Below are 23,798 nucleotides of genomic sequence, written 5' to 3' on the forward strand. Positions count from 1 at the left end.
CTAATTATCTTTATTGGTTCGATTGTAATAGACATTTTTGTAAACCATATATTTGGGATTTTTTCCGACAGGTGGAAATTTTGTGATGACGTCATCGGTTTTTGATTGACGTCATCAATTTTTTTTTTCTTCCTGTAAATTTGTTTCATGATGGAGAACATCTGTACCAAATTTCATGACTATAGCTCTTCTAGATAAAAAATAATCGAGGGTGGTAGATTCTACCCCCCCCCCCTGGGGATACCAAAGTCAAAAAAGCTTGGGGCCAATAGGGTTAAATAGCTGAGGGAAATTCTCAGAGGCTAAGGAATAAGAAACCTCAATTTAGTGGAGCTCGAATTTCAGGCCTAGATTTTATTTTGGGCTGTACATACGGTGATTTTTAAACTGATTGCCCCCCTCCCGGCACAAAATCTTTTTAAATCAGCATTTACAAATTGAAATTTCGTTTTTTCCCATATTTTTTGTATAACCAAATTTCACCCTATTTTAAATCTTACCTCTTAAAGGTTTTGTTTTTAAATAAGAGTGATATTATTTGCTTACTCATCAATTTTAATTGACAAGCTTTTTGATATCGAATTGACATGATATTAGCACAATATAACAATAGGTAGACACTGTCCTGATATGAAACATGTGTCTGATATGAAACGGAAACACTTATGTAAAGATAAAACCTTTAATGGACCTCTTCACTTGTAGAACAGTAGAACCCCGCCCCTGGCTTCCGAGATTAGTACCCAGACTTTTATGAATAGAATTTCGAAATCATGTGAAACGGAACATTATATCGTCACAAAATATATAATAACAATAAAACTAATCTATACGACGAAAAAAATAACCAAAATTTAAAAAACAGAAAAATTGTAGCAAAAACATTGAAAAAATAAAACTATATACATCACAATATAATATTGGTCTACAAACTTGCTTTAAAGAAACATTGAAACTCTGGAAGTGGAACTTTTTCAGGCTCATTTTTATAGGAACAGTATAAACAGTAAGCTTATCGGAATACAATCAAACACCTCTCTGAAATATCTTGAAGATGAATTTAGAGGGACTGGGTTACTTCGTCAGAATATAATTGCAGTTTTGTAAAACCCATCAAAATTTAAAATATTATATACTTACAAATTTTTTCTTTAAACTAAATGGTAAACTCTATAATCAAATCACTCTTTGTGTGCTCTATAATTTTGTTTTCACGAATACAAAAATATTTTGTATTTTCTACAATCAGCGCCGAAATATATTGGCAATTTTGGGACTTTCCACCGTTTTTCAGAATTTAAAAGCTCAGGCGAGAATTGCAATTTTAGTACTTTCAATTTGTTTCATTGGATTTGTTTATTTGGGAGGGATTGAGTGGCTTCCAGGCTATATTCTCAGCCATATTAGATAATTTTTGAGCTTTTAGATCTTGAGATACTAAGTATTAATGCTAAAACTAAGAGTTAAAACTCTACTTTCCAACCGTACTTTCAAGCACTTAAAAACAATTTGCGGTTTTCAAATTTTGTGGGATTTCCCCATTGTGCCAAATATTATGGCGGTGATCGTAGCAAATATCATGAAATTTATGTCACGATTTGAAGTTTCTCTTCGTACTTTGCTGTAAAACAGCATTTAGTTTAAAACCAGTCTCCATTACGTAAAATATGCAATAGTTACATCTGCATAAATTATCATGAATTAATATGTTTTGGTCGGTTATCATGAAAGCACGAAACCATCGTTTGGGTTTATTTGTGAAACTTTACCGCATTATTCAAAAGAAGATATCTGAGAGAAATCAGTAAATCAATGTTCAGTTCTATAATAACCACATTTTTGAGGCTGCAAATACCCTTGATTTTAAAATTCAATCGTTAAGGATTCCCTATTGAACTTAAGACTGAACTAAATTTGAATCAATTTAACTCAGATCCCTTTTAAATTGCGTAAAAAATCACATTTTTCGTCTCCATTTAAAATCAACTAACTTTTTCAACGTGATTTCCATCTATTATTTCTTATCATTCGTAGCAACGCTTTGTCCCGAAGTCCCTTCATCCGTTTTTTTCTTCGGTTTAGGAGACGGGGATTTTTTGGATAGACCTGTATATCCGTTTATCTGAATCATCTTTCCCGGTTTCAGCACGATCTTACGCGGGGTTTTCTTGTCCGTTTTAGCTTCCACTTCGCCGTTAATAGCTACAGTTACTTGTTCCTCGTTATTATTACTCTCTTGATCGCTCTTTCGTTCCTCCTGCATTTTCTTACGTGCGTCATCTCGTAATTTTTTACGCTCCTCTTCGCTTAATTTCTTCATCTTTTTCTCTTCTTCTTTTTGACGTTTTTTCTCGGCTTTTTCTTCTTCTTCTTTTCGTTTTTTCTCTGCTTTCTCCTGCTCTTTCTTTTTCTTTTCCTCTTCCTCTCTCTTCTTCTTCTCGAGCTTATCTACATCCTTCTTCTTAGTGCTATCTTTTCGTTTGAGCTTGTTACGGATACTGTCCATGCGTTTTAACTTTTTCTCGCCTCCATCGGCACTGTCCTTTGAAGCAGCTTGACTTTGCTTCTTTTCTTCGTTTTCCTTAGCTTTCGCTTCCTCCACTACTTTTCTCTCCTCTTCTTCTTTCTGTTTCTTTTGCGCTTCCTCGGCTTCCTTCCGTTTTTTCTCGGCCACTTCGGCTTCCTCTTTCTTCTTTTTCTCGGCCACTTCATGTTCTTTTCGTTTTTTCTCTTCTTCCTCTCGTTGTTTTCTTTCGGCTTCCTCTTTCCATTTTTTCTCGGCAGCCTCGGTTTCTTTTCTCTTCTTTTCAGCCGCTTCCTCGTCTTTTCGTTTCTTTTCGGCGGCCTCTTGTTCTTTTCGTTTCTTCTCGGCTTCCTCTTGTCGTTTTTTCTCAGCGGCCTCGGCTTCCTTTTGTTTCTTCTCGGTGGCCTCGGCTTCCTTTCGTTTTTTCTCGGCAGCCTCGGCTTCGTTTTGTTTCTTCTCGGCGGCCTCGACTTCCTTTCGCTTTTTCTCGGCAGCTTCCTCTTCTAGTCGTTTTTTCTCGGCAGCGGCTTTTCGTTCCTCTTCCTCCTTACGTTTCTTTTCAGCGGCTTCAACCTCTTTTCTCTTTTTTTCTTCTTCTTCCTCCTTTCGTTTTTTCTCGGCGGCCTCCTGCTCTTTCCGTTTCTTCTCGGCCTCAACTTGTCGTTTTTTCTCGGCAGCTTCTTCCTCTTTCCGTTTTTTCTCGGCAGCTTTTCGCTCTTCTTCCTCTTTCTTTTTCTTCTCAGCCTCTTCAGCTTCTCGTTCTTTGGCTTCTTGAATCCGAACGGCTGATAAAAAGTTTCCACGGCCTGCACCATGTGCTCCCGTTCCTTTGTTCCCGAACAATGAGAGACCACCAGCCAAACGGCTGACAGCTTTGATTGTGTTCATCGTGCGCTAAAATAAATAAGAAAACGTAAGTGAAAGCTCTTTTAGAAATTTTCGAGAATAAGTGAGGCAAGAGTAAGTATACTGCTTAAGTTTTATCTTTTTTGTTATTTTTTACATCTACCAGTTAAAACTACTTACATTTTTCGTTATTAGATACTCAAAATTATTTGAAATTTCTTAATTTTAATTTTTTAATGCCAGAAATATTTCAGAAATCATAAAAATAAGTTAATATTTTTCCAAAAAATGAAATTCTAACATTGCATAAAATCTATTCTAAAGGGCCTCAAAGTCCTAGAGATGCTAACCATAATATTGATAAACAAAACGCTGAAAACAATTATCTACGTAACCTACAGTTTAATCTCGGTATTTTGGGAATTCTAGTATGCTTGAGTTATAGAAAAATTTCAATAATAGAATTAGCGAAAGGCCAATGTAAAAATTTCCTCCTGTTTATTAAGGAAGAGAAAGTTTCGTTTATCTACTACTACATAGATTCCTCCTATAAGAGGGTAATTGTATATATTGTTTGATCAGTTGATTTCAGTAAGTTAACGTCCCTCGGTTTCAATTCTTTTGACCTTGATTGTTCACTGCAAGTTTACTACACAGGGAGTCGGTTAATCACTTTGATAGAAACAAAGGTTACCTGCCAACGTCGCCTTGCGATGAATTTCTTCAAATTTGAAGTGTCAATTTTCCTCTCACTTCCTTCGTTCTGCGAGAGAAAAAATTCAAGAACATTTCATTCAAGGTGAATAGTTACCAGTTTTTTTTATTTACTTAGACTCGGCTGATTTATTTTGTCGTAATTTTCAGGCTTAAATACTCTTAGAATATTCTCAATATATTACTTTAAAAAAGTCAGCCTTTTCCAAGCCGTTTATGAAATGTGATACTGTCATAGTTCTCAATTTGTACTCAAAGTCCTATAAACAAACATCTAAAACATTTGGTTGGCTGATCTGATTCAGCAATTTCAGAGGTTTGTATGACAAGATAATGACGGACAGACGGCCAGCTTTTGTTTCCAAGAACTACGAAAGACTTACCCTCAGCCATGAATGTTCAAGACATTCTGCCACGGTTAAACGTTGCCTAAAAATTGAGAAACATGCTTATATTATAATCGGAATCGAACGCTTACAGGTAAAGGTAGTTTAGTTAAGCAACCTTTTCTAACTCGAAAACCTGTTTTTATCCAATCAAATAGTGTTTTTCTGGTTTTTAGAAGGCAAAAAGTGAACAATTTCTTTCATCTCGCAAACATAGGTGACATTTTTTTCCCAAAATGTTGGCCCCTTACCTCAAACGGCTGGGCCCACGTTCGTTGGCACAACATTAATTAGAATAGTCAAAATGTTTATGAAAAGCTCACCGTGCAAATGAAAATCTGTCACGTTAGAAAAATAAGTCACAAAGTTTGAAAATATATTCTGGTACTGCTTTGGAAAAAAATTCGTCGCAGTTTGTTATTAGTTTGTACTAAATTTGTTGAAAAGATGACGTGTTAAGAAAATAAATCGTCCGTTACCGTCCACTGTGATAGACTAAATGACGCGATTAAGTGGTAGTGATCATTTTTTATGTTTTTCTTTCAAAATGGCGACCTTGTCAAGTGCTTTTAATCTACCGTTTCAAGGCTAGCCTAGCATAGTTAGGTTATCAAAAAACTTACGTTGGATCAAGGATCAACAGATCTTGAATGAACAATTTGACTTCATCAGAAAGGTTCTCAAAGATCTCATCTTCATCTTCAAAGTCGTATTCACCCGAGGATACATTCTCCATTGTTTCATTATCATCATCTCCCATGAAGGGTGAAAGACCACTCAATAAAACATATGTAATCACTCCCAATGACCACATATCTGCTGCAACTGTCACCGGATCGTACTTCAACACTTCAGGTGCTGCAAAGAGAAAAAGAAGAAAGAAAATATTGTTAGTAGTGGCTTGGTTGGTCGACCAACATTGGGGCAAACTGAGAGACAGTTTTCTAAAGTTGGTATTTTGGTGCCCTATCTTTAGATTATTTACGCCGGCGAAGCGATCACTTAAAAATATTTGGATATCAATTTATCTCTTTTGACTGTAGACCTAAAAGCGAAGGGGCGTCGAAATTAGCAATCAGATGCACCTTTTGGCGCCCCTGTCGTTCTTTAACAATACGATGGTCACCAAATACAGAACATGTTTTTTTGTGATAATGACACGTGAAAGCGAAACTAGAATTTGCTCGAGTAGATGGATATATACATGTACACAAATGAGTAACTTGATACTCAACGAAAACAAAAATTGAATTTCTTGGACGCTGACACGATAACAAGAGAAAATTTTGCTCTTGTGTGTGCGTATGCAGTGTAGAAGGTAGTCTGGAATTCACTCAAAAGTAGGAACAGTAGACGTAACATTTTATTGCAAATTAAGATGGATTCTGCTCATGCTGACGAACGTAACTTAGCTCACTGTGCAGATGGAAGGAGCACGATGAGAACCGACAACCGTGAAATGACGAAAATCAAGGAAGACCATGCAAAAGAAATCGAAAAAATCCAGTTCGAAAATAAGATAAAATTTCTTGAATCGGAAAATAACAATCGAATGAAGATCATGCAGCTTGAAAAGGACAATCAGTCTTTGACTTATCAACTTCAAATGTTGAAGCTTCAAACCTCTCATGAAGTAGATTCAAAAAAAATGGTTGCTGATCATGAGTTGGAGAAAAAACTGGTGGAAAAGGATAAGGAGATTGCAGCTAAGGAGATGAAAATCAAGGATATGGAGAAGGCAGCTCTGGTTAAAGATCGCGAACACCAAAAGAAGTTGCTGGAAATCAGAAATGAGATGATGATTGTTAAGGAAAAGGAGCATGAATCGAAGATTAAAGACTTGGAGCATTCCAATGAGGAAAAACTAGCACAAATGGAGAAAGAGAAGAGCCTTGAGATTCAAGCGTTTCGCACTGAGAATCAAATGACAAAAGCCTTAGGAGGAGCATCTTCAAAAGAGAACGATGTACGGAATGCAGTTCCTATCAAAGAAGAACAACTGTTATGGGGCATTGATAGGTTTATCAAGGGTGTTAAATCGAATTTAAACCTCTTTTCTTCCTACACAGAATGGTATGAGCGTATGTCGTCTGACTTGCTTACCCATAAAATACCCGAGTATGTTTCTATGGAGAGATATTGCTTCATCAGAAAAGAATACTCTGAAAAGCATGATTTACTGTATTTTTACAGTATAAGGAATACGTGCGACTTGCCTAAAGAATTTAATAACATATCCCTGACAACAGAAATTGAAGAAGAGGGTACGAAAATCTTTTTGTTACATCCAAACGAATTATCAAATAATACTTACAGAAAAAAGTGGGGTCAAACACCATCTTTTGAACACATAGAAGATTTTTATTTTGGAGAGAAAAACTCGCTTATTTTCCTCGTTGAGTTTCCAAAGAACTGAAACTCTAATTGATAAATGATTTGCTATATATGAACGAACTATGAATGCACGAGCTGTGGAGGTCTGAGTTATGGAGTTTCTGTCCCTTGACTTTCCCATATTTCAAACGATGGATTAGTAAATTCCAGTTATCGCTGATTGACATCATCAAATCAGTGTCAAATTTTCTGATTAGGTTTTGCAGAATACAGTCTATTTGGAAGAGCTCTTTTTCTCTGTAAAGTTGGGCCTGTTTGAAGAGTCGAGGGGATTCTTTAGATTGTGAAATAAATGATTGATAATAATAGATTATGAAATAAATGATATTTTAAAGGTTTTGTGTTTAGATAAGAGTTATATTGTTTGCTTACTGCTTATTTAATTCACAAGCTTTTTGGACCTACCCCGGTGGAGGTCCTATAAATTAACCTGTGTTTGTTCGTTCGTTCGTCCGTTCGTTCGTTCGTCTGTTACCAACTTTTATCAGGATTGAATCATAGGAATCTTTTGATTTTTGGTATAAAGGTGCAAAATGGTAGTGGGCAAAATGTGACGAAGCCCGATTTTCGAAAAAAAAGTTTTTTGGGCAAATTTGGGCCAAAAAACTGCTAAAAAATGGGTTTTTTAGACTTTGTGAAAAATTGGATCATTAATTTCTTCTGATTTTTTGCATGAAAGTAGGGTACCATCATAGATAAAAGATGGCTCAAGCAGATTTTCGCAAAAAAAATTTTTGGGTCAAAGAAAGCATGTTTATCTATAAGAATCACTATTAATAAGCATACATCAATGTTCTTAGTCAAATTGCTCAATTTTTTTATGAGATAGATGTTTTATTTTGCTCATGAGGGCTTACTTTTGAAGAATATGTGTGTTTAGACAGGAAATTTTGGTTGCTTGGCATGTTTTTATAAAAAAACTGGCCAAATTCGATATTTTTTTACAAGCACATTATCAATTACTTAGTTATTAGCTTTTCTCGAGATTGGCTCTTTCATTCTTTTATGATTTTTTGCACAAAGATGCATAACTATAAACCCTCGAATGTAACGGAGCCCGATTTCGAAAAAAAATTTTTGGGCAAATTTGAGCCAAAAAACGGCTAAAAAAAGAGTTTTTTTGACTTTGTGAAAAATTGGATCAGACGATATCGAAGTTTTTTTGCATAAAAGTAGGGTACCATCATAGATAAAAGATGGCTCAAGCAGATTTTTGCAAAAAAGATTTGGCTCAAAAAACGCATGTTTATGTATAAGAATCACTATTGATAAGCATACATCAATGTTCTTAGTCAAATTACTTGATTTTTTTATGAGATATATGTTTTTTTTGCTCACGAAGTCTTGAATATGAAAGAATATTTCAAGAGCATGAAATTTTGGTTTCTAAACGTTTTTTTTATAAGAAACAAACGACTAATTTTAATAGATCGTCACTATTTGTGTTCTGAATGATTGGTTAATGGTCACGTCACGTAGATATCAATTATAAATGTGTTAAATGCATAACCAGGTAGGTCCATAAAAGTATCACTTGTTCACATTGGATTGACACGGATGTGGAGCAAGATTGGTCAAAAAGAGGAAGAGAAAAACATTTTCTTGCTTAAATCAGCATAACATAACAATAGGCAGACACTGTCCCAATATAAAATATGTGTCTGATATGAAACGGGAACAGTTATACAAAAACAAAACCTTTAAAATTACATTTAAAATTAATAATAACTTAAAATTGTTAGAAAATGATTTTTTTCAAAGTTCTATGAATTGTAAAAGTAAACGATTCGTTAAATTAAAGTGTTCCATAAAATTTTCATCGTTTTTTTGTAGCTGTAATATTTTCAATAATTTCGACATATGACTTACATGACTATTTCGATGTTTTGTGTTCGGAGAATTACTATACTCTCCTTGCTCTCATTAAATTCATTTAAAGTCCGTTGAAAGTTCATTTAAAAAGACCGCAGAGAAAAATTAGGGTATTTTAAGTACAGAGAATTCGTCCTCGCAGTAAGCAAAACTTTCTCTCTGTTAAATTCCACTTAAACAGTCGAATAACCATAAAATGATTAAAGTTCAATTAGTAATTTTGAAATCGCTAATATGAGGTTTCTGAAGCAAAAAATCTTCCCAGAAACCAAAAGTCCATAAAAAGTTCGAAAATTCCGGTTAAATACATGCTAGCTAAAACCACGAAGAAACCACCCAAAATTTAAGAAATCTTTCTTAATCCAGCCATATCGATACTTTAATGCTGTTAATTCAGTTTTGCCCCTTATTTGAATCGCAAAATGATATTTTTAGGATTGCCAAAAACATAAAAGCAATATATTTCCCCCAAAACAATGCTTAAATATTTTGATTAAATTACCTTTGATAATAGTGTCGATTTTTCATTCAAATGTTGATTACTGTTTTGATGAATTTGGTCATTTTAGGTAGGTCAATATTTTCAGTTTTTTAAACATGACTTTTGATTGACTTAACCGATGTTAAAGTTTTGTATACCAAAAGCAATCCTTTATTGAATAAAAATCAGCGAAAAAAACCGTAAGCTCGTATTATCTTGTCAAAACTGTGTTTTTGGTGCACCCGGTAGGAAATACCCGTTTTTCAAAAAAAAAAATTTGCAGTTCACTGTCTCTCATATCGATATTTACGGGAATCCTAGAAATATACCTCTGAGGGTCGCAACTAAGCTTGGTCGATACCTTTAATGGCCTCATCCACCCTCCCCCGCCCGCCCCCGATTAAACTCAAAGTAACCTACCGATGAATTCAGGAGTGCCGCCCATTACTCGTTCGTCTCCATCTTTGTCCAATACTCTGGTCATTCCAAAATCGATCAATTTGATCTCCTCATAGCCTGGTTTTCCTCCACCCAAACATAAAATATTCTCCGGCTAAAAACGAAAATGGAAAGAGAATTTATGTAACCTGACGACATTACCTTTTAAAAGTCGTCCCAACCATTTATATAGTGTGCTCGAAAAAGACGAAATTGATTAAAAAAATCCTCAAAACTTATTATTTTTTGCTTTTTTAAATTTATTCACACTGTAAACTTTATCTCAAATCTTTAGCTCAAATTCGTGTCCAACTTAAATATAAATTGTTTAAAACCTTTCTGAATTCTTTACCTCAAGACCATCGATTTTTTTTAGAATTTGTCGGCAATTTGGAATTTGGATTTTTTTCGTTTCCTTTTTTAGGATTGCGTCAACTTTTCCATACTACATACCATTATATCGCCGTGAATAACGTTACAGCTAACTTTTAACCGAAGGTCAAAGGTATGGAGTTTATTGGTATGTTTTGTTTTTCAAATTATTATCCACATACCTGGCGGAACAATCGTAAAAGGCTGAAGACTCAAATGGAATAAAATTCACTAGGAATTGGGGAAAAAAATTCTAATTTTCTCCGCTTCCGCTGGGCCTGATTCATACATACTAGTTATCATTTGAGTTTGAAAGAAATACGGGATATATTTTACGAGTTCCGTAGTATTTTCGCGAAAAATATCTGAAATATCCGGAACGAGTAAAATATTTGATTATTTCACGAGAATGTATGCAATTAGTATCAGCACATTTCGCAATATTTTAGCTGAGTGTGGAAAAATTTTAACCAAAGCACATTTTTGGCGTTTACGGTAAAAAAACTCGGTATTTTTTTCAGTCAAAATTCGTATGGGAATATAAACAGACTAACAATCCTTAAAAGTAAATTATCATTTCACAACAGCTTTATGCAACCTTCCCGCAGTGACATGCACTGAGAATTGAATTGAATTGATAGTAAATAGTCTATACTATGTATGCCACATTCAGTAGGTAGGTACATAGTATTCTGACAGCGAAAAGGCTAGCACGCGAAGTAAAAATGCGATTCACATATAACAGAATTTCCACCAATCTCGAAAAGCTACCATCATCAATAACTCCAATATTTTTTACTTTCAAAAAGTCAACTTTCAAATCTGTTTTTTTTTTTGGTTAAGAAACTACTCTTGTCTCCCGAATAGACGTCCCCCCCGCTAATTGTTAAATGAAAAAAAATCCATCCCCCCGCTCTTATTAAGACCCCCCCCCCACTAATTAAATTCGAATAATTTAATATTTTATTACAGTGTAGATAGACCTTAATCTTGTTAAAATTTTCCTTTTTGTTGGTATTGGTTCTTATTTTACGTGTTCATTTGTTAAAGTTTCTTTATGGTTGTTGAAATTGATATCAGTTTAAAAAAATTCTGCGTTCAAATTACCCCCCCTCTTATTCCATCCCCCCTGCTTATTAGAATTAGAAAATTCCCCCCCCCTTATTAGAATTTATTTTCAGACCCCCCCCCCTGTCTATTCGGGAGACAAGAGTACATTATTGCCAAAATAAAATACCATATTACTTGTAAAAAAATGCTGCCCTTCATTTCAACCTCGAAAAAAGCCCTCCATTTTTACCGAAAACTAGCGACCTTCATTTAAACATCGAATAAGGGTCCCTTCTTGAAGAAAAAAGTATAAGAAGCCGTCAGACTTATATTGCAGTGACTTGGTATGTCATTTGATCACTCAACCACACCATTAGAACAATTTTCAGAAATCCATAATAAATATTCCAATACCTTGAGATCCAGATGTACCATGTTCTTTCTATGCATATGTTGTACACCATAAATGACTTGTTTCATATATCGGATGACTTGTCGCTCCGTCAAGTTATCATCCTCGACCACCTTCTCGAACAGTTCACCACCTGAACAAAAAGTATAATTAAACGGTTTGGCTTGTTGCCTTGTGTCGCATTCATAGGGTGCAGAGGGGTCTGAACTTTATAGGGGGGATATGTGTATACACCCCCTATTTTAAAAATTTTTCGATCCTGCGCTATTTAGTCCACTAGTCATTCCAAACCAAAAACATTGAAATTTCTATTAGAAATTATATAAAAAAATAGTTAAACAATGGCGCCGCAGGGGAAAATTTAGCTATCCTACACTTGTTTTTTTTAGTTGTCCCACACCAAATATCTAAATCAATATAAAATATGTTCGCCCCAGACCTCCCTACTTCATACCTGTGACCAGTTCCATGATGACGATCATGTCTTGTGTTGTTTCGTATGCGTCATAAAGTTGAATTAATCGCTTGTGATGCAACAAGTTCATCATTTCAATCTCGCGTAAAACTTCTTTCTTTGACGATGCCGATTTTCGGACGAATTTTGCGGCGAATATTCCGCCATCTGGCTTTCGTTTCACTTTGTATACCACTCCGAATTTTCCTCTGGAAACAAAATAAGAGGTTATATTTTAGTATTTTATGCACAGGCCTGCAAAAACATCTACCAACTCTTGCACTTAAAGTTTTATAGGGGATTGAGTTCCAGGGTTTGTCATGGTTCAACTACGTTAACATTTCAAAGTCATTACTACGCTCATAGATCATGCAGACATTTGCAGGCTCTATCTAGTCTACTATAATTCAATCCTCTTAGCAAGTTGGACTGATATGGGTTTACTTGATGGCAGTACATTTCTTTCTGAAATATATATTAAAATGTTATCATAGAGTTGAAGTAATGAAAATTATTGTTTCAATACTGACAGTTTCATGTCTTATTCAAGCAATCCTCAGTTGAAAAATGTAAATATTAAATCTAAGAAAAGTTTGAAAATCTCTCATGGATCAAAACACTACCCTCAACATAATCTCAGCAAAAGCTGAAACATCATCACACCCCAATTGCTCGACCGACAATACCAACAAATATGATACAAAACAACAAAACATTCAAACAAACAATTATACAAAGAAAAAGAAAATGGCAAGATGAAGACAAAGCCTAGAGTCAGGTGTGGTACCAAGAGTAAGCACTCTCTGGCGCCCGCGAGCCACCCGTCATCTTTACCAAAGAAGAAATAGTGTTGATCAGACACTATTTCGTACATAAAAAAACAGAGAAGAGGGATTAAAATAAAACAAATTGTAAACAAAAAAGTTTAAAATTTCTGACCATACAGTGAAGTACAGCAGAAAGAAAGAGAAAAAGTTGAAAGGTTGACCGAGAGCCCGGTTCGGAACCCCGTAACCGAGTAACGTACACATTGGAAACGAATTAGGAAATGAGACAAACTCAACAAACTTAGACATAAACTACAAATATACTGGACAGAGAAAAAGATACAACACATTGAAATATAAAACGACTCTATCGATTAAAAAGAAATGAAAATTAGTAAATTAGTAAAAAGAAACAGTGACAAATTTAGTATTAAATTGTTAAATATCATAATTTTCTGCCAGTGCTCTCAGATAACTGGTGAATAGAAAGGCCAAAGAATCAAATTAATTTGCATTCTACAATTTTCAAATGACGGAGCACAACAAGGGTAAGCGAATTAAGAGTGAAAAACTTTCATTCAGTTGATTGGAATGTTAAACTAAATAAAACTCGAACTTGAACCCAGTGTTTACGATTGGTTGAGTGACGTCCATCAGATAAATCAAAATATACACCACTGTCTCACAGCCCTGATGGAGTTTTTTCCTCAGTGGGGATAAAAATTCCTATTGAAGCCCCAACGGGAATAGAAAATCTATTGTTCCGAGATTAAAAAATCCAGTGGGGATGAACGTTCGAACATTCGAATTGGGATGAACTCAAAGTCAATTTCCCTGGGGCTGAAATTCCAGGGTATTTTCTTATCAAATTTTCCAGTGGGGCTGGGGTCCCAGCGGGTCTGTAACACAAGGGTATATAGCTCTGGTTATGAGATTTTATGAAAACTGTATGAAGCAAGGATAAAAGTTTCCTGGGGCAAAAAGGAAAACACACAGCTGTATGACAGACAGACAGACCTACATTTTTTTCTTTTCGAAGAGTTTTAAGGTCATCAAATTTATTGTAGTACGTTATTATACTCATTTAAACTCTTTCAAAGTCCATCACAAAAGATGAGATCCTTTAATTAGATTAAGAATTTTAATTCATTGATTCATACTGTATCGTTAAGCTTTACTTAATGAGAATTGATGGTAGTAATTAACTCGATCGTTGCGAACATTTATAACTCGTTGTCTATCGCTACTCAGTCATATGTCATCTCACTGACACTACTATGTAGAGGGTTTGCAAATTTTAAGCAAGTTACTTTGCAACCGCAGTCGGGAGTCAACCAGAAGGATCCTCTTCTGATAGCTATGCACCCAAAGGTAATGGAGGGTGCAACTCTCTTTCCCCCTAGATTGCTCAACTTCCCCTTGATCCTTAACGTTAATTGATGAACATTAAGCAGAGAGGCATTGGCATCAAGTACCATTTTAGAATCTTCGGTATGACCCGGCCAGGGATTGAACCCACGGTCTTGCACAGCGTAGCCGAATAACCCACCTTTGCACTACGGTTACAGCATTATTGACTTGACCGAGATGTTGGAAGATACTGCAAAGACTCAAAAGACGGACTTGAATCTTTGCAATATTTCAACGGGAACTAACATTCAATTTTATTAGTATAATCTTTTATTCTTCTTCTTCAAGCTTTCACTATCCAAGTCTACATAGAAAGGTTTAAATACATACTTTCCGAGTTCTTCGAGGTTTTTGAAAACAGTTGCATATGAGTTATCTGTCTTTACGTTGACTGGTGGTCTAGCTTCAAGTTCCAAGCAATCTCCTTCTTCAAGCTCTGCTACACCTAGAAAGTGAAAGAATTTTAAGGTTTAACAATACTGAATAATGTTTGATACTATGCCAAACTTCCTAAATTTTTTATGCTTGTAAAAGGGTGGTCATTCACATTATTTTAAAAAGGGCGTCATGAACACCGCAATAACGACGCAATTTTCTTGGATCGCCGTCAACCCCGAAAAGGAAAATTGCTAAAATCCAAATTTTGCTGGTTTTTTTGACACCGAAATACCCAGAGGTGGTTTTAGTCCATGTCGAACTTATCAGAAGAAGAGATTTTCATTGTCTTTAACGAGCGTTACACTCCTTCGCATGTTTCCAACGTACTTGCTCTATTGTCTTAAATCTGCCAGTGATATCATCAACGAAACTCCGACGCAAAATAACTGCATGGTCCACCTATATACCTTTGTTCGTTGTTGAATTTTTACATTTTTCTGACCTCGGAAACTTTTAGAGACACACGTTTTAACCTTTCAAGGTCATGGCATTTTAGCGATACCTTTGTTAGGTTGATGATGAACTGTTTTAATTGATAATATATTGAATATTATATTTAGCAGTTTTTCTGCCCTTTTAGGTCACTCAAAACGTCAAAATCACGTTCATCTAATGTCCATAGCGTGTGCTAGCCACTGACCTTTATATATCCCTGGACCAGGTTACTCAATCCCGGCCAACCAAAAATCTATGATCGGAATTTTTTTGAAATTGGTATATACCCTAATGGCGGCACCACTCAATAGCGATGAAAATGCATCAAGTAGATCTTTTCCTCGAATACTTTTTGATGATGTAGCGCCGTTAGACGTTAGTTTTTAACATTGCAATGGCTTCTTCTCGGGTACCAATTCCGCCAAAAAAACTCCGCTTAAAGATGGCTGATATAGCTTGGTACAGGGGTATATAAAGGTCAGTGGTGGTAGCGCGTTCAAGAGGGTATCAATCTAAGTGCATGCCTAGATCTTGTGGTATGATGTTGTAAGTTTGAAGTTAAGTTTGATCTCTCTAAAAAAAAATTCATTATTCATGTATGATGATGTTTATGAGATCAATCTGATACATGATCAGATCATCCAACCCTAATCCAAAAACACAAAACATTCTCGAAACACAACATTGTATAATTTTATTTTTTGTATCATTTCCTTAAAGTGATGATCACTTGCACAATATTTGTTAAGTTGTCTGTTATGACTGTAAATTGATTTTTCGATTAAAGGTAAATGCAACACAACCTACTCATAACCTCAGTCTCTGAATTTTCATACTTTTTCTTCCTCTAGTTCGGAGAAAAAAACGATTAAAAATTTGTTTTAAAGAGCATCCAAAATTTTAGAAGCCTTCAGATGTTCTTAGCTTTCTGAAGTTAAGCCTAAAAATGTTCTGAAAGTGTCTTACTTTCACCATTTTGAAAGTATTTTTGTGTCGTTTCCTAAAAGATTGAGTGTTCACAAAGCCTTAATGTTCTTAATATTTTAGCCATTCAAGCCTCATGTTCTTATAAAGTTTGTTCTTATGATATCAAAAACGTGTAAGTGATATTATGAGAAAGTATTCTAAACAGACTTATAAATTATTGGAGTGCCAAATCAAGGAAAAATTGATACTGTGTTGTGTTTCTTGTCGGGTTCAAGTAATACCTACACGTTTTTTGTAAGAACATCCAAAATCTTTGAAGCCTTCTGATGTTCTTAACATGTTCTCGTTTTGACCATTTTGTGAGAATTTTTGACCATTTTCCTGAGAAAAGGTGTTTTTGAGTCCACAGAGCCTTAAGATGTTCTTAACTTGTTCTTAACATTTTGGCCATCGAAGGCTTATGTTCTTACGTTATATAGTTGTTCTTATAAAAAAGACGTGTAAAACCCCCTCATCATCAGCCTTAGGACATCTCAAAATAAGGGCATCGAGACAGGGGTGTCAAAATCTAACAATGAAAAAAAATGGTTGCTTTCAAACATGCTCAGAAATGTTTGCCCAAATCTATGGCTAACGATGAACTCTTATAAAATTGTCTAGTTCATCATTTTATTTTCACCTAGCTATTCCTTATCCACTTCTGAAATCTGAGGCTAGGTTAGGCTTCTGCTCATCCTCTACCAAGAAAAGTTTCTTATATAGGGAGTATATCTATAGAGGTCTGCGATTCAGACTAAGGCTAGGTCGATTCTTAATTTTTTCAAATTTCAGTCTCGTGTTCTTATAACACTGTAAGCTAAAAGAAACACAGATTGTTCGCGTATAATAGACCTTTTCATAAATCAAGTCACGAACACCACTTGCCTCGTTTTGAAATTATTGCCATAGTGATTAACTCCCAGCAGATTTAATTAAAACTACTTTTTATTTATAAAAAAATCATTCAGTGTCTCAAGGGACATTATCACAATGGTAATTGTTTGAATACGAGGCAAGTGATGTTCGTGACGTAATTTATGAAAAGACCTATTTTAAGAAATATTTATAGTTTACCAAATAACTCGTCATCTTCACAAATTGGTGCCATCTTTCTTTTGAAAAGTGTCAAGTTTAGAATCAGTCAGCTAGCTTTATATCCAGGTCAGGAGAAATCGATAAACAATATTGTTATGTTGCTGTTATTTGTTTTTGTTTTATCCTGTCTTATGAGTATTCATCTAAATCCTTATGTTGTTAATAAATTACCCTTTATCAACAATATTCATAACTATTTAAGTGGTGTGTCTGGAAATATAATTCTTAATATTCCAAAATTTTGATCTAAATCAAAGCAAAACAATGGATAAAGTATCGATATCAATGATAATCCAAAAAATCTTCTTGTGCTTACAACCTGCTATAAACTGGTTGTTATTCTCTAAAATTTTGATCATTGAATCAAAATTTACACTCCTAATACCATTGGAGGTGCATTCAAAACTCACCAATACAAATAACTCCAGTAACACTGAACTCCAGTAAATCAAAACAAAAACTAAAATTCTTTTTAAATCAACGAGACACACACTCATCAAAACAACATCAATTAGATAAATGGAATGCCATAAATGCTTTTTATCTTTAATCAATCAAACGCTCTGATGTCCGTAATTAACACAATATTTTCAAGAACATCAATTTTCCTCTCTAAGTGCTGGAAATTTAAAGAGTCAATTGATATTGACCTCTTGAGTTAATTTAAACCACTTCATTCTTTCCACTATATTCAACCAAGAGAAACTGAACCTCTATGGTGAAGATTTTCAAAGATATCCTCAACTTAAAAGCCACTCTACTATCACCATATCCTTCAGGATGGATGCTACAATTTTGGCCATTGAACCTATTTGAGTATTGATTGCATTTTCCCATTAAACATACCATCAAAATAGTAAATACATCTCATACAACCCTATCCAATACCTAACTAAAAGACTACATAATCCTCGCTGACAAACATAAGAGAGAAGGGAGAAATTGATCAAAAAGAGAAAAAAAAATTGTTCTAAATCGAATACAGAACATTCTACAAAAATGGACAAAATAATGATCAATCGCTGCTAAGGACGGATTTTGAAAATGCAATCTTTTTTTTATAAGAATCAATTAAATTTTGAGAATTGGTCTTGTATTTTCATGCTTTAGTTTAAAGAACTTTCAACATAATTTACTCTGACAAAGTTTGAACTTTTGGAACTTCCTAGTTGATGACTTTATGACTAAATTTATTGGTATGAAAGATTTCGATAAGAATTGGTTTTCCTAATCTAGACAAATTACCATCTCTTTATTAAACTATAAGACGAGGTATAAGACATAGAAGCGACTTAGTTCTATTAAAAAAATAGATAGTTCTGTTTTAAGAGCGATTGAATCCTACTATTAACAATTCTTCACAGCACGACGGTACAGCTTATCTCTATTTCGACGTAAGAGCAATTCTATTCCTCCTCGAAAAATCTTTATTTGAGATAAAAAACATTCTCTATAAAGTCCATATTCTTTAATGATGTCAGCTCGTAAGGACCATATGTATCATGATATGCATGTAAGCAACGAACTCTAAATTAACACCTGGAATGAAAATCTCTATAGAAATTTCTAAAAGAATGAAAGACAGCTTTTGTCTTAAAAAATAGCCAGAGCTGAGGGATGTGTTGGTAATTGTTACTTTTACAAAATTATTTGTATACTTTCATTGTGCTATAGCCTTAATCTTGAAAATTCGTGTTTTTTGCCAAGCGTCTTTCCCCCGGGCGTGGGGTACTTAGGCAAATGGAGGGTACGGCATGTGCTGCCGTGGTACCTTTTTTGGATTTCCAAAGTCCCGCTAAGGGTCGTAAAATTGACAAAATTTTCCTTTGTTTTCTCCTTTTTAGTCCCGATAAGGGTCCGAGGGTCGAAAGTCGGGCGGCACCCCCCCCCCCCGTCAGCTCGTAACCCTAGTACCCCCACCCCCTTTCCCCAAATTCGAGGACGTCACATGGTCTGTTGAGAACTAAAGAGTCAAAATAGATCTACCTGATTTTCCTTACACTTGTTTAAATAGAATAGCCAGGAGGTATCTACACATACACGTATACTCTTTCGGTCAAACGTTTCTTTATGACGAGAGGTCAATGATGTATTCTGATTATGAAAACTGTCAAATTATTATCTGTCCTAGTACTTAAACAATAGCGAGTTTATGTATTCGAGATAAATCGAAGGAGACGGTATAAAGCAAATTGATATGCCACCAAAATCACCGTCCATATTACTTGACGACGGTAAAAACACCAAAATACCGTCGTCTGTTTATTTAGCTGAGAATAGAAGATATAGAGCCGAACATCGACTGTCGACTTTTTTTTGCCTCACTTTCACTTTCCGTCACCCTCGATATTCTCCGACACATAAACTCGGTATATCACTCGGTAATCACGAGGCCAGGGGAATGTGAAAACTGTGGTGGAGATATACAGTTGACGCTCTCTAATTCGACGTTCTACTATTCGATGGTTCCCTTATTCCATAAAATTTAAAGTCCCCGTCAACAAGAAACTCTTATAAACGACTTTTCTGCTATTCGATACTCATTCAATGAAAGCCCAATTCACCTTGAAGATCGAATTAGAGAGCGTCAACTGTATGCACGAAAAGCTTGTCGAAATAATTAATCAATGGTCCATGCTTACGAGAATCTCTCATCAATACTGACTAAAAGAATATATGGCAAGAATCTCAAAAGCCAAAAACATGTCTTATAAGACTCCAACATATCAAAAAGCTCAACTTAACAAAATGATGGTGATGCTATATCGAAAAAAAACATCGAAAAAACTTTGAAGGTATTCACACTACTATGCTGCTCTTTTATGAAGGACGAAAGACAATCCCTTACGAAAATACTTTTTAAGGGGACTTCTCGTCGAGTTGTTGGTCCATTGGACTTTCTTGTATATTGTTGTTGTGAGAAAGAAGGAACTTAATCAATTATTAAGTCAAATCCTCCCATCTAGTTATAGATTCTTTTTACTTGGATTCCCTCCAAATTAATAACAAAGTATAAGTGTCTACATTCTTAGAAACTAGACTAATCCAATTTTTCTTCCGTTCTCTGAACCTTCTGTTCAAGGGATTCATAAGCCGTGTCAATTTTCCCATCTTTCCAAAATTGCATTTTTTTCTAACTCCCCCCTCCCCCACTGACCCTCTTCTAACTGGTCAGACTACCCCAAACATTTTTTTGTCTCATGCAATTATTAAAAAAGATTTGAAATGAATTCTCCCAAACATATGGATTTTTACTTCTCTTTAATAAATGCTTCTTTTCTCTAAAATGAGCGTCAGGTTTTATCTCCTTTTAAAAAAAAAAAGTTCCAGCAAGGAACCATGAAGGAGGAACTGAGGCAGGGTTGGCATTGCAAGACCATTGCAAAAACTAGATTTTGTGCTCATAGTGCTTAACGAAGTACAGCTATTCTATTGGTTCGATCCAGAACAACATCATTTCAACAAACAGAATCGTTTCAATATGAGGTTAAAGCGGTTCATATTTCGCGTCAACATCAAAACAAAAATCCAAAAAGACGCAGCAAACCAGCTTCAGACTTCCCTTCTTATCAGGCTATCAAAATCTCCTAAGAACTTCATCTACATCTCTTTCTTCAGCTCTGTTCATGGGAATCGTGAATTGTGTCAATTTATCCATCCCCTGAGCCCTTTCAATCACAGGAGTGAAGAACTTCATTTTCAACAAGTAAAATCGCTTCTATGTTTACGGTTCCTATCGTTTCAACATCAGAACAAAAATCCAAAAAGAAAGTGACAACGTCATTCCAAGCTTTTGACTTTTTCTTTCCTTCTCATCAAAGCTAGCAAAATCTCCTAAGAGCATCAATCTCCATCTCTTACTTGAGTGAGGATCCAAGTCTAACACTCCTCGATTGAAGTATCTCTTTATCACTTCTTTTATAACTCATTTTTTCATTGCTTGGTGACCACAAGACGAAGTGTTGATCACTTGACACACTCATACCCCTCTTATCACCTTATTTCCTCATTTATCACCATGTTGGAATATTATGTTTTGATATTTTACTTGAAAAGAGTCTCAATCAACGAGAGAAGTCCTTTTGACTTCATAACGAATACCTCAAAATAAAAAGCTTTTTCATAAAAGTTTTACATCTCTAAGGGTCGGTTATCGGAGGTCTGTTCCGCATACACCCGACATTTTCCAACCCCCTAGGTAAAAAGGTTGAACATATTTTTCAATCTAAATGTTGATCCGTCCTTTTAAAATAAAAATATTACTCCTTTAAATAGTCTGAAATCCCTGGTAATTACTGCCATGGGTATTACTACCAATCATTATGTAGCCATTCGATTCGTCCCCTCTTTCGTTTTTTATAGACGTAAAGTAACTTTGCTAAAGAAGAAACGAGACATTTTGTCCATACACGTCTTTTTTTTTTAAGAAACTAGTTTTACCAAGCAGCCTCGATGTTTCTTAAGAAATTTGGCCTTTTGAGCCTTAAATGTTTCTTACATGTTTCTATACTTTTTGACATAATTAGCCTTGATTGGAAGGTTCTTATAAAAAACCGAATCAAAAAATGTTATTTTCTCATTCTCAGCCTCAGCATGTTTCTTAGATGTTTCTTAGTTTTTAGGCATTCTGAGCCTCATGTTTCTTAAAAGTGTGTTTCTTAAAAAAAAAAAGACGTGTATACTAACTGAAGATAAGTGCAACCCAGAAAAAAGGTCAATTCAAAATTCCTAAACTTTCAAACTGAAAATAGAAGGCGTCGTAATTGATTTCAAATTGAAGGTTGGCAATATACACGCTTTTTTTTTTATAAGAATAGTGTACTTTGGTTGAGGGTGAGCATTATTCTTATTTTTCTATTGTTCTAAACAATAGGCCTATTGTTTTAAACCCGAAATCTCACCCTGATATTCTTATAGAAGTTACTCTTATAAAAGAAAAAGCGTGTAAAGCTTGATTGATTTTCCTTGTTACAATCTACATTGTAATTCTGCAATCAATAAAAAAGAAAGTTCTTTTCAGTAAGGACAAAAATGTACGTGGTTGGCAGCTCAATTAAAGTAGATTTCTTTCACGTGTGAACTTAAGTTAACACAATTATAATCGAACCGCTTAGATTTCGATTTCTTTAAAGTGGGATTTTCCCCTATCAAAACAGTCGACATTTCATAACACCACGTCTCGATCTGTGCAATGGTCGACCTCCCACAACAGAAATACATGTTTTTTTTTATAAGCAAGTTTATGCCCCTTGGTCAGACTCGTGTATGCTTAAGTTCTCAAAGCATCCAGGCATAGCTTATGCTTATTATATGCTTAAGAATCATGCTTATGATTCACCCCCGAGCCAAGTTTTTAATGAAATTTCAGAAATTTTGTAAAAACTTGTTCAGATTTTGGGAGCAGTGGAATGTAGCTAGCTGTGGGATGTCTTATTTTTTACTTAACCTCTACCAAACCTTTTTAAACAGATAAAAATGACCACTTGAAAAATATTTTAGGCTGACATATATGCTCATGTTATGCTTAGGAATTCTGCAAATCTGAGCCTTAATATGCTTTAAAAAAAACATGTAATCGGGACAAGCTGGAGTTTTTACAAGCTCTTATTTGATTTGGTTGATCGTTAACCAGTAATAAAACAATTTTGTTACTTTTTCTAAAGAACGCGTCATCGCTCTATCACTTCAAATGACCAATTAGTTAAGTATCTTATAAAAACTCCAGCTCATCCCAAAAAATCATGATGAATGAAATTTTATTTTTCCAGGAAAACTTCTGTTAACCTCATCAGGAGAAGGCTTGATTCGCTGCTAAGCTTTTTAAAACCTTTGAAATATCCCTGTCATCGTTTAAAGTAAGGTATTTTAACCTCATTCAATTCATTTTCATTGGTATTCGGACATAGAGCTCGTACGTCGCGAGAATTTACATAGCCTATATTTTGGGGCGCCGATGTAACAAAAAAAAAAAGTTTACCGGCAGGAAATTCTAGCGTCTGAGAAACAAATCGAGTTAAGCAGGTTGAAAGGAATTCCCAGCAGACCTTTATGCTAGCTATTCTAAGTACCGAGATCAACTCCAAGCTTCAAAATGAAGAGCGTCACAATTGAAATAACTTCTAGTCTACTTTGCTCCGACAATCTCACTTCCTGATTTCAAATTATTCCATATTCCAATAGTTTCAAAACAAATCGCAAATTTTATTCCAAAAGGTTGCAAACAACCTCTAGCATTCTACGGGGCCATGCATTTTTCATTTGTCAACTTCCCACAGTATTTATTAATTTTGTAACTTGATCGCTCTATTGACATTTTAGATTTTGTCAAAACTTAAACTCGGTTCCTTTTTGGACACTTAGTTATTATTTGTATGTCAAGATGATGAATGCAAGCCTCCTGTATTTCCCCCTTAACATTATGTATGACTAAAGGAGGTCAAATTCAGGTTATTTTTTAAAGCTATTGATGAAATTCAGGCTTAGTTATATCCCTAAGGTCCATGGTAATGGGCACGGATAGAGCGCATGGAGATTAAAAACAAATGCGCTTGACTGTCAACTATATGATTTCAAATTTGGTCTGAGAGTGTGTAGACCGAACCTCTAGAACCCCGGACGAAGCTTTTTAAGTCTAATTTTCTCCAAATTTCCCTCTGGAAATGAATATACTTTTAAGAGACTTCTCTAAAAGCTGAAAGGCTGTTGGAAAGCAGTTATCTAAACCAGTTTATATTCTAACTTGGT

The 23,798-nt window shown here is 35.0% G+C and overlaps 1 protein-coding gene and 1 long non-coding RNA gene across 6 annotated transcripts in view; one reads left to right on the forward strand and one right to left on the reverse strand.

Annotated features, from left to right (window-relative positions):
- The window catches only part of LOC136811852 (uncharacterized), a 56,780-nt gene that overhangs the window by 6,250 nt on the left and 26,732 nt on the right, over window positions 1-23,798 (forward strand). The window contains exon 2 of one of the 2 annotated variants that reach the window (XR_010847282.1): window positions 10,080-10,175. This is a non-coding gene — a long non-coding RNA (uncharacterized lncRNA). The remainder of the gene's footprint in view (window positions 1-10,079; window positions 10,176-23,798) is intronic. The other variant, XR_010847281.1, reaches the window with a different exon arrangement.
- LOC136811848 (death-associated protein kinase 3-like) overlaps window positions 772-23,798 on the reverse strand; it is a 33,017-nt gene continuing 9,990 nt past the window's right edge. For 3 of the 4 annotated variants that reach the window (XM_067068477.1, XM_067068480.1, XM_067068479.1), the window contains exons 2-9: window positions 14,451-14,565; window positions 11,944-12,152; window positions 11,492-11,622; window positions 9,638-9,770; window positions 5,094-5,328; window positions 4,468-4,513; window positions 4,065-4,133; window positions 772-3,418 (exon numbers count right to left, since the gene is read on the reverse strand). In XM_067068477.1, coding sequence (XP_066924578.1) covers window positions 2,015-3,418; window positions 4,065-4,133; window positions 4,468-4,513; window positions 5,094-5,328; window positions 9,638-9,770; window positions 11,492-11,622; window positions 11,944-12,152; window positions 14,451-14,565 — 2,342 coding nt within the window. In that variant the 3' untranslated portion in view covers window positions 772-2,014. Of the gene's footprint in view, window positions 3,419-4,064; window positions 4,134-4,467; window positions 4,514-5,093; window positions 5,329-9,637; window positions 9,771-11,491; window positions 11,623-11,943; window positions 12,153-14,450; window positions 14,566-17,033; window positions 17,298-23,798 lie in introns of those variants that run through there. The other variant, XM_067068478.1, reaches the window with a different exon arrangement.

This window comes from Clytia hemisphaerica, unplaced genomic scaffold (assembly GCF_902728285.1).
Source record: "Clytia hemisphaerica strain Z4C2 unplaced genomic scaffold, Clytia hemisphaerica genome assembly, whole genome shotgun sequence".
NCBI classification, from domain to species: domain Eukaryota; kingdom Metazoa; phylum Cnidaria; class Hydrozoa; order Leptothecata; family Clytiidae; genus Clytia; species Clytia hemisphaerica.